At 34.6% G+C, this 12257-nt stretch overlaps 2 protein-coding genes across 2 annotated transcripts; one reads left to right on the forward strand and one right to left on the reverse strand.

Moving 5' to 3' along the window:
• Positions 1-216: 216 nt before the first annotated feature.
• On the forward strand, positions 217-965 carry LOC116002153 (basic form of pathogenesis-related protein 1-like). The gene has a single exon (XM_031242211.1). The coding sequence runs from the start codon at positions 294-296 to the stop codon at positions 789-791; it is 498 nt and encodes a 165-aa protein (XP_031098071.1). The 5' UTR covers positions 217-293; the 3' UTR covers positions 792-965.
• Positions 966-4418: 3453 nt separating this feature from the next.
• LOC115999945 (secoisolariciresinol dehydrogenase-like) lies at positions 4419-7929 on the reverse strand. Its single transcript, XM_031239920.1, has 2 exons — positions 7859-7929; positions 4419-5298 (listed from the first exon to the last, which is right to left on the reverse strand). Exons 1-2 carry the CDS (start codon positions 7897-7899, stop codon positions 4500-4502), a joined length of 840 nt encoding a protein of 279 aa, XP_031095780.1. The 5' UTR covers positions 7900-7929; the 3' UTR covers positions 4419-4499.
• Positions 7930-12257: the final 4328 nt, after the last annotated feature.

Consider the following 12257-nt stretch of genomic DNA (forward strand, 5'->3'; position numbering starts at 1 on the left):
AACCTACCTACCTAACTTTCTTCCTGTAGATACTCTACCCACAAATATTTGTGTTTACTTATTAAATGCATTGATCAATATCTGTGAGGTCACCATTATTCTTGTATTTATAAGCCATAGAAATTATTAAAAGATATCCATTCTTTTAGGATACATACATTCCTATAAATACCCTATAACCCAATACCAATGGCCATTATTATATTGCATCTTTGCAGAAAGACTACATTTTTCCATTTCCTCTTACTTTTCCTTTTTATTGCATCTGATCTGCAAATCACAATAAAAAGGAAATGGAGTTTTCTTTTCTGCAGGTCTTCATTGCCATAATTGCCTTAGCCGCCATTACCCAACCATCTTTTGGACAGGCTGCCTGTGAATCTGATTGCATTAAAGGGTTTATTGCTGCACATAACGTGGCCCGAGAAACGGTTGGTGCTCCACCGGTTAAGTGGAACACCACCTTAGCAGACTTCGCTGAATCCTATGCCACCAAGAGGTCTGCTGATTGTGTGGCGCAGCACTCACAAGGGCCATACGGAGAAAACATCGCAATGGCTTCTGCCGAATTGTCTCCGGCGGATTCCGTGAAGTTGTGGATGGATGAGAAGAAATACTATGACCAGGCGTCGAATTCTTGCATCGGCGGAGAGTGCCACCATTATACACAGGTGGTTTGGCGTGACACCTCGAGTATTGGCTGTGCTAGGGCTACATGCAAAACTGGTTGGATGTTTGTCACCTGCAACTATTACCCTCCAGGCAACTATGTGGGCGAACGTCCATATTAAAGACATTTTTCTTTCTTGATTAGTATGATCTTGTGAAATGCAGGCAGTGCATTATACAAAAAAATATAAATATTTAAAAATTACAATATTATCACTAATGTATTAGCATGAAACAAATATTGTTTCATGTATGGATGTTGATTCAATTCAATTTTGAACTTTTTCTTTTCCTCACGCTAGCTATACTTAATTCTTTTTCCTGGGTTCGTGGTACTGTACTATTCGGCATCACACCATTGTGAGTTCAATCCAAGAACGCTCTTTAATATTCTGCACTCAATAATTAACTACATAATTTATGGCATTAAGGTTAACTTTTGCCTAGCAATTTGAAAAGAGATTATATATGGTAATGTCTAAGAAAAGAGATTATATATGGTAATTCTTGAGTTCATTTGGAGGAATTATTTATGTTCAAGCCATGTGTTCACTGAGTGGGTCTCTCAGAATTTCAAATATTTGGAAGCTGAAAATAAGTGTTTCTTGGTAATGATTTGTTGGAGTATTTGTGGGGCTAGAAACAACAAACTCTAGAATAATATTTCAATCTCTTACAGTAATATTGTCAATAGTGCTCTCTCTTTTCTTCATAACTGGAGGAGCGCCAAACATGCTAAGAACCAAATGACAAATGCCATGAATATTCAGCATGCTAGGTGGACTAAACCTTCTGAGGGATTTCTCAAGATTAACATCGATGCTAACCAAGAAACGACAGAATAGGATTTAACTTTAATTTGTTATCGGAAATCAAGGTACTTTTGTCGCTACTAAGGGAGTTCCTTGGAATGGCTTATTTCAATCAAAAGAAGTTGAAGCAATGGGTGTAAGAGAGGTGTATGTTGAGCTAGCTAAAGAATTTAAATGCTGATAGGCTTCAGAAAGAAATGGATGCCCTCATGGTCTTCAATGTTCTATCTGCTCCTTCTGTGGTTTCTTCATTTGGCCACATGATAGACAACATTAAGGAAAAACTAAATTTTGGTTGTTAAGATTAGCTTTCATTTTGTCAAACCTTATGCGAACAAAGTGGTCCATTTGATAGATAAGGAAGCTTGTTCTTTGTCAGAATGTACAGAATAGTTTTCCATTAATTTTAATTTCCTGCTTTTTTTTATGTTCTCTATTTTGAATCAATGAATTAATATTTTACCTTTGAAAAATGAAATACTAAGAGTATTTTGACCACATCTCTGTCATATGAACTCAAATTGAAGTGATTTAAGTATCCATGGAAAGGTTAGACAATCCTTTGCAACTTCATTGTTCATAGTTTTTAGAGATTGATTACATCTCAGGGTGAAAAAGCAATAAAGATTTTCACATGCCCAAGGACACAACCTTGGAACATATTGATAATATCTTAGAAAATTCTCTTTCTACGAAGACCATTTGAAGTTATTCAATTTATAGAAATTAGAAATCCTCTTCAACTTTTATATTCAAGGTTTTGAGATGCATGGACTATAATTAAATATAAAGAAAAACTCGGGAAGAAATTGACACACCTAGGAAACGGTTGTGTTACGGTCGATTGTGTTGCCTGGCAACGTCTCCTTGAAACACTTGGGAGGTGAAAATAGGAAGATTTCGATAACAGTCGTGTTAGGGGCTTGTCAATGGTCACAAACCTTTACATAAACATCATTATAACAATTTTTGGGGACATTTCAACCCAAGAATTCAAAGAGATGATCCAAAATATTTTTGGCGACTTCAACCATGTTTTTGGAGACATCTTTACATCTCTAGAGTGACATTTTAATTATTTGATCATTTTAGTTTTTGCCTCAATGTTTAGAGGCTAAGCTTGTAGGTAGTACTTGAAATTATGATGAGTCCTAAGATGAGACTTTGTTCTTGTCAGGATCAAAAGTTTCCCTCTATGCCAAAAACTACAGATCGTAGCGAAAGCGCAATTTTATTTCTTTATACTTGCGTATCAGTTAACGTCATGTTACGATGGTAGGGTGTTGGACTCCGCTCTCTAAGCTGTCACCTATCAGTACTTAATTGTTTTCTCGACTTTGTACAAATGCTTATATGTTGATCCAATCTTGTTTTTCATTATTCTTAGATTAATAATTGCCAACTACTTAATTACTAAATTCATGCTTGATGCATATATTCTGTAATAAATATATCCTTTGTATGTGTTAATTCCACATGATTGAAAGGAGTTGATTGGATCCCTAGAGATTGTGTTAATTCCACATGATTGAAAGGAGTTGATTGGATCCCTAGAGATAGGATGACAACAATCTCTGTGTTCGAATCAAATTCTTTAGTAGAACTCTTAAAATTTTTAATGCAATCTAACCAATCTTTAACGCTCTTACTTTAGAAGAGATTTTTTATTAATCAACCTAGAGATTAGAAGTTAATACTATTTAGAAAGATATTAGCATAAACTAGGAGTCACGGTCTCAAGCGTAAGCAATTGTTTTGAACATCTTTTTATTGTGGTCAATGAGATCGCGGATTTATACATTCAAGTACCCTTTATTAATTGGTTAATTTCCTTGATTTTGCTTTTGAATTGATTTTCTCTTTTTATCTTGGTGTTTATTATTCTTTTCTTTTATTTTAATTACATACTTAGATTCCTCATCATATTTTTACAACTTGAAAAAGTCACAATTAATACTAGTAATCGTTCATGAGGATACAACACTCTTTACTCATCGCTCTTTTATACTTAAATGGGTAGGTGCACTATCATAATCAAATTTGTATATATAGTTACAAATCGGTATCAACATGCAATACAACAACTTAACAATGATCTAAAATATAAATAACACTGTCATTTCAAAATGACATTCTATAAAATTAATATTATAAATTTTCCCTACCATACCTATATCATGGTTAAATCTCATCAATGCTATTAAACACATTACAATTCACGTGAAATATGATTCATGGTGTATACTTGAGTTTGCACTATTTAGTTTTTATCAACCCGAATTCATGATGCAAGTATGCAACATGCACCCTAGCTAGTCCATGATATAATTTCTCAATTGATTGATATTGGTTCTATTGCTAGGGCCACAAGTATTACACTTTCAATTTTCTCATAAGTAAAAATCAATTTATACAATATTAGTATTACATTTTTTTAATTTCCATCATAAGTATTGCATTTTAATCAATACCTATCCCGTATTATAAATAAACATCCATGAAACAGTCTCACATAAAAATCATCCAAAATCCAATATTGTCACATCAAGAGGTGAATATTAGAAAGGGAAATTTAGGAGATGTGTTTAACATTACACTAATTAATGAAAAATAACTCATATCCTAATAAGTTTAATTTGATTTTCATGCTCCCTAATTATGATTGGTTGGAAAATTAAAAAAGAAAAGGAAAAAAATAAAATAACTATTTAGGGGTTAGTTGATGAATTACTTATGGAAAAAATATATAATATTTATGAGAAAAAAATGTAATAGGTATGATAAATATAATATTTATTGCTAAGTAAATTTTTTTAACTTGTGACGAAGGCACTCATATATTGGCATCCCAGGAATATAAAGAGTTTTAATATTTGGTTGAAAGAGTTTGAAGTTTATAAAACTAAATTTAGAAAGAGATAATAACATTATCTTCCCATTATATAATTGATCAAGATGTTCTTGAACTAAACAAAAAGTTGGTTACAAAACAAAAATTGGGAAGAAAAAAAAAATTCCTCAAGAAAATACTTTCTTAAAGGTTTCTCTAGGAGCAACATTAGTTGTGCTATATCCACCATCAATCACAACATTAATCCCACTTATATACTTTGACTCATCACTGCCGAGAAACACCGCCGCCTCCGCCACGTCCGTAGCCTCCATCACCACCCCTTTCAAGTTGGCTAATTCACACGCCAAGTCTTCAACCTTTCCCTTATCCTCCATCCCAAGCCCACCCATAAGCAACGGCGTCGCCACCATGAACGGAGAAATGCAATTCACTCTGACCCCATACTTCCCCATCTCCACCCCCAAGTTCTTCGCCATCCCCACCACCGCGTGCTTCGACGCCAAGTACGCGTACGGCATTTCTCCGCTCGTCACCGTGGCGGCGCTGGCCGTGAATATCACGCTCCCCCTCTTCGCCGGGGCCATCACTCCGGCGGCGTGCTTCGCGCACGCCAACGCGCCGTAGACGTTGACGTCGAACACGCGGCGGAAGTTGTCGTAGTCGGAGTCTTGGATGCGTTGGTCTTGCTTTCCCCCGACGCCGGCGTTGCTGAACATTATGTCCAGCTTGCCGTGCTTGGAGACTGCGGCGTTGACCGCGTTTTCCACGTCCTTTTCGAGCGTGACGTCGCAGTGGACGTAGCTCAAGGCGTCTGTGTCGCCGATTTCGTCGCAGATTGATTGGCCTAAATTGTCCTGGATGTCGGCGATGATCACTTTTGCGCCATGCTTAAGGAATAACCTCGCCGTGCTTTCACCGATTCCGCTCGCACCACCAGTTATCACGGCTACTTTGCCTCCTAGCCTGCAAATTATATCCGATCGTCAAACATTGGCAAATTATCAATAGTTAGTGTATACAGGGCCACACAACTGCATGTGTAGATCACGGTCCAAAAATGACAACCTCATTTTGTGTAATTTTTTTTTTTTTAGATAACCAGCTATACTGTACATTTTTATAACTAATAATGTAAATTATTCTAAAACATAAAATAAATTATCTTATCACAGAAATTTCATTATTTTAACTCATAATGTCCATTATTCTAACACGCATATAAAATACATTATTTTAAATCATAATGTACGCAATTTAAGGGTGCGTCTCATTGCTTAGAGAGTCATCCGGGTGGCTCCCCCTCGGTCAAAAATGTGAGGCTCTGCACGGGGGAGTTGGGGGGCTTCCTATGGGTGAGGACACTGAAGGGACAATATGGGTTTGGTAAGGGGCATCGGTCCCACACCTAGTATGGGGCAATGTTCTATTAATTGTTTGGATCATGCATGTGATTGGACTGTGCAAGGGGAGGGACCCATTAGAAGTGTAAAAGGAACGGCGGTATGGAATGATTTGGTAAGTTTGTTTGATCTTGAAGGTAAAGTGTGCATTGTAGTAGGCTTGGCTTGTTAGGCTTTGATGCCAATGAAGTGTAAGGCGTTGTGGCCGATTTGTGCTAGGGTCACTTTTGTGCCAATCTATTTGACTTGAGTTTGAGATGATATAAAATGACTGTTTCAATTAAAAAAACGAATGTATATTATTATAACTCATAAAATTCTGTGATATCGTTTTGGACCGTGGTCCACATAGATGTGTGGACCAATAATTTGTCCAAATTATACAATGGATCAGGGTCTACCTTGTATTGTAGAGTTTGGTCCAACATAATATTTGTTTCTGCAGTTGACATATTTTGTACATACAATTAACAATTTATGGACGTCTAAATATATTGAAGTTAACATGACACATACTCACATAGCATAATAACTTCAAACACATAATATGCAAATTAAGCATATATAATACGTTGTTAAAATATTTGTGTTTGCATATAACATATTATGTGTCTGTAGACTGCAGTATAATTAACATATTATTTGTCTATAGTTAACATGTTATGCGTTGTAATTAATATGTTATTCGTTCTCAATTTGTTTATAAGTAATTTTTAAACTAATTCAAGGTCAATAATGTAACATAAATCTCGATCCATGGTATAACAATGGATCAAACATGGCCACAGTTTTACTCTGTGGTAAATGGAAAATTTCAGGATATGTCCAGCTGGTCACTGCTCAAGTCCTCAAAATTTTAGAGCCCATTAAAAACAATTACTATATATAGGCATACAATTTTGGGGTCTCAATATCGTTTAAAATTAAAAGTTAATACCTCCAATGATCCTCCGAGTATTAGTGATTTGCCAATTATAGTTTCTCGACTTTTAAATGACCTTCAATGATCCTCTAAATTTTAAAATATAGTCATCCGTGGTCCTTTTAGGACGTCTCGTGGTCCATTACACCCGGGCTATTTCAAAAATTAGGACCATGGGTGGTTATTTTTTAAAACTTGGAGGACCATTGGAGGTTATTTAAAAGCTGAGGGACCACCGCTGGTAAATCGTTAATACTCGGAGGACCATTGGAAGTATTAACTCTAAAAATAATATATATATATATATATATATATATATATATATATATATATATATATATAGTCAGATCAAAATATAAAAAGTGAATACTAAACTACTAATTCCAATTGTCCATCATGATTCATTAATGATTGAGAGTTTTAGTATGGTCAATTTTATAATTATTGAAAACTTAAAAATTAAATAATAATAAGATCATAGCATTTAATTTATCAAGATTAATGGTGTAATTTGTCCATACTTTTTAGAGGGGATGTGTTTTTACCTAAGCATTGCTCCTTCCTCCTCTCTCTCTTTCTCTCTCTATGTATATATATATAGCATAGCATTCAATATTATAGGGGCATGATTAAATGAGAATATAATCTTGGCAAAAACTTGTGTGAGACAGTCTCACCATGAGACGGCCGGGTCGAGTCAAGATGCAAATGTAACACTTATATGCACAAATGTCATACTTATATGCTCAAATGTAATACTAATCAGGAATAAAATTTTTGTTACTTATAAGGGTAAATTTAATACTTTTAAGGGAAAATACAATACTTTTACATTTCGATTTAAAAGTATTACATTTTTCCTCAAAAGTATTATATTTGCCTTTATAAGTAAAGGGTACTTGTCAACATTACTTATTATGAAGAATGTATTACTTTTTCTCTTATAAGTAACAAAAATTTGTATTCTTGATTAGTGTTATATTTGAACATATAAGTATGACATTTGCACATATAAGTATGATATTTGCATGGTGCTTTGACCCGACCCGACTTGTCTCACAAACAAAGATCTGTGAGACGGCCTCACACAAGTGTTATCCTATAATCTTTAATGTAAAAACATCACATCCACACCAATAATCGTACATCACATCCATGGAACTTAAATTCTAATAATATAATTAAATATGTGTTTAATTACCTCTTGGCGAGTGGTGCAACGAAAGAAGCACGGGTAGCCATGAACTCCAAAACTCCTTTGTGGCTTACTCGGCTTTGTTGGTAATTGAAATGCTATCTGTGCCCTCATTTATAATAATTGAGGAGAGAAGGTAAGTGTATTGCAACTTGTTAACATGACTTTTATCTCAAAGATTGTATATATTTACTTGAAGTCAATAAAAGCAGCCTGCCAATTTTGAACTTCAATTACTGTTTTTCATCGTTTCTGTTACACGTGAAAGAAATTTCGTGATTTGACAATTGAGTGCCTGGACAGTGTGAAAGTGTTAGGGTGGTCATTGGTAGATAAACCAATTCAAACAACCAACATCCATACTACTACGTATATGTATGTTACGACTTATGACAGTCTCTTTTATATTTTGTATCAATAAATTAATCAGATTTTATTAACACCCTGTAATCTTGTTGAGTGATGAGAGTAACGCGGCAGCCAATATCTACGGATTGCAATGAGATAAATCAGTTGTGATTTTAAAAAATATAGTTTTAGGTTATGATTTAAATACTATATTAGTTTGCACTATTAAATTAGTCAACTTGGCCAAGTATCTTGTGCTCAGTGGCATTATTATTATTATTATTATTATTATTATTATTATTATTATTAAATAACAATTATCTCTTGGATCCATTTGCATATTCAAACACCAAAAAGTATACGGAGTAATAACATATTAAATTCAAATACCACTCATCCACCCTATCTCTTGAACTTGACATATTGTAATTAATTTTCATGCAAATACTTCATCAAATGTTAAGCTTCATAAGTGAAGGTGTTAGTTTTTAGGGTGAGGTGTGCAATGGAATGTGATAAAACGAAGAGTCTAAACTCCCCGAGTGTCGGTCTCACGAGGATGACAAATTGGAGAGTACAAGCTTCCTATCTATCATTGTTTAGGTAACGCAAAGGGGAAAAAGAACAGAGTGGAAAGTGAAATGGTGTCATGAGTGCAATGTTGGGTAAATTAAGTAATCACTGAGAAGAAAGGACGGATGGGGCTAGGATCTATTGGAGTTTGCTTCATTTCGTACAACAGAGGCTTGGTTTTACCTATTTACTTGACTAAAGGAACTCGGAACACATTCCTGAGTGGTGTCACACTCAAGTTCCCAATCCTCAGTCGGTTGGGAAATTTTATCAAACACCTTGCCTATGAGTTCCCTCCGGACCTCATCTTTCCAAATTAAGGGCGGGAGATGTGAGCAGTGGGCTCTCACCCATTTGCGATATCTCGCCAAATGGGTGATCCTAGACTCTTGAAGGGATAGGGGCCCTCGATCCAACAAGAACACACATAAACATACACACAATTTCAGCAAATCAAAGGAAATCCAATCTCATATAAGCATTTCAAATCATGAATACAAAACTCCATCCATCCTAGCCCTTATCTTAAAATCTAGCCCTTCATGCGCTTCATAATCATCATAGCTATTTAAGATCAAGATGCAATAACAAAAGCGATAGAAAGTGGAAACGAAATCAAAGGAAGAAAAGATTCAATAAAGAGGTTCGAAGAGCAATAAACAAGAGCAAGGGAAGAGTATACCCAAAATGAGATGTAAACAATAGCAATCCAAATCCTCTCCTTCCTCCTCCTCCAAGTTCTCTCTCTAACCCTAATCTAAAAATTGGAAGTAAAAACTATGCGAAAGTCTATCCTCCAAGCTGAAAATGATCCTTTTATACTCAACTTCGCGCAGGATTCTGATGCTGTGTTCACGCAGCCTTCACGTGTGTAGGCACGCGTGGAGAGCTACTGGAATTCATCCACGCGTGCTACACGCGTGAATGAGGCGTGGACGGGTGAAATTCCCTTGTCTTCGTTTCTTCTGCTAGCTCGGGTTTGGTCTTTGCGTGCACCAAGGTCGGGTTTGTTCCTCTTTCGCCATGCATGTCATTCCTTGGTTATCCAAGCTCTCAAACCTGTTAAAATCCTTTAAAACATACTATGCAAAGCACTTTTGCATTTCTTAGCACCTTAACGTGAAAATACTAATTATACTATAGATTGAGTCCTTTAAAGCATTTATTTGACAATAACCTTTCTTAATTAGTCCAAAAAGTTAGGTACTTTTGGCGTCTATCAAAGTTTCCACACTTTAGGTTGCTCATCCACGAGCAATTTCTTGGTCAAGCCCTTCTCATTTAGATGCCAAAAGTATCTAAGCTATACACACAACCTAATGGTCAAAATTTTTTAAAATGCAATCTACCAGGAGACGTGAAATTCTCCACAATATCTACAAGGAATGGTAAAAATGTGCCATACACTGCTATGAATATTCAAACAAAGCAAAAACCCCTGTTGGTCATATTTTGGATAGGTAAATATTGTTTCACAATACCAAGCATGCAATCTAAAATTTCACTCATTTCATGAGATGGGTCGGGTCATTGTGTGAAGGCCTTTAGCTGAGCCCTATAGTGGGAACGATGTACACATTTGTGTGAGACCGTCTCACGGATCTTAATTCATGAGACGGGTCGGGTCGGGTCGAAGTAACATGCAAATGTCATACTTATATGCTCAAATATAATACTAATCAAGAATACAATTTTTGTTACTTATAAGAGAAAAAGTAATATATTTTTCATAATATGTGATGTTGACAAGTTTCCCCTACTTATAAGGGAAAATATAACACTTTTGAGGTAAAATGTAATACTTTTAAATCGAAATGTAAAAGTATTGAATTTTTTTCCTTAAAAGTATTACATTTACCCTTATAAGTAACAAAAAAAATTATTCATGGTTAGTATTACATTTGAGCATATAAGTATTACATTTGCATCTTAATCCGACCCGTCTCACGGTGAGACAGTCTCACACAAGTTTTTACATTTTTAAAATTAATTCTTTTTAATAGTTGAAATTTTATACTTAATCATTGTTGGAAATCCCCTTATTTTTATCCATTAGGTGAACTAACATCGGGGTTTGTAGACACAAATCGTGTTTCCAACCACTTGATTTGAGGGGTTCGTAAAATCAGTCATTAATTTAACCGTGATGCCACGTACTATATGCATCATCATATTTAACATGCTAGGGGAAGGCAACTGATATGATATATTCTTTAACCTTGCAATGCTAGGGGATCGGATTAGGGGAAGGCACGCAGTTGATATAATATATTCTAACCTTGCCTACAAAAAGCGAAATATTTCGCCCTGAGACAATATATTCTTTAACCTTGTTTATTTCAAATGCCATCTGAACTATTATGTACTAGCCCTGTTTAGTGAGTCAAAATTTTTCTTCAATGAATCAAAGAATAGATGATATTTTTATAAATCAAAACGTTATCAGCATTTTATCGCAAACACACAACTAACAGGGTGTTTAGTTGCAAGGAAGAAAATAGGGAAAAAGAATTATAATTCCATGTGAGATGAATAGTGTGAGAAAAAGTGAGAATTTTAATTTTACAGGGTGTTTGGTTGGATAGAAAGAATTGGGTGGGAAATAAATTGCAATTTCATGTGAAAATAATAATGTGGAATAAAGTGAGACTTTAACTTCAAGTGTGTTTGTTTTTCAGGAATAAAATTATTGTGAATTTCAATTCCAATGTTTGGTATACATGGGAATTGAAAAGAAATAAATAGTATAAAGTCTAAAATGTCCATTGTTGTTTTTGTTGTTGTTGTTATTAGTACTATTACTATTACTATTACTATTACTATTACTATTATTATTGTTATTATTATTAATCTTAAATAACAAATATCTCTCGGATCCATTTGCTTATTCAAACACAAAAAAATATACTCCCCCGTCCCATTTTATGTGTTTGGTTCGGTTAACGAGACTTGACGGAGTTATTTTTAATTGGATTTTTCATAATATTAAGTTTAGTATTAGTATAAAAAATTTATATATTTAGAAACTACACTAAAAGTACTACTCCGTATTAAACACTAAAAATCAAATTTAAAAATGAGTAAAAAAATACTAAAGAAAATAAACAAAGAAGAAAGAGTTGGTTTGACAAATGAATAGTAAGTATGACAGATAAAATGGGACAAAGGGAGTAACATATTAAATTCAAATACCACTCATTTACCATATCTCTTGAACTAGACATACTGTAATTAATTTTCATGCAAATACTTCATCGAATGTTAAGCTTCATAAGCTCACATCCCCAAAAAGTAAATACACGCTATAATCTAGAAGGGAATGCTAGATATCAAATTTTATGTTAAAAAAGGAGGGGCAATTTTGTCTTAATTCCATGGGGGGACATGGGATTATAATTCCATGAAAATGAGAAAATTACAATTTTGTAGAATTGCAATTCCTTCCAACCAAACAAAGGAATTTAGTTGTCTTCGAAATTATATA

Source organism: Ipomoea triloba, chromosome 1 (assembly GCF_003576645.1).
Source record: "Ipomoea triloba cultivar NCNSP0323 chromosome 1, ASM357664v1".
NCBI classification, from domain to species: domain Eukaryota; kingdom Viridiplantae; phylum Streptophyta; class Magnoliopsida; order Solanales; family Convolvulaceae; genus Ipomoea; species Ipomoea triloba.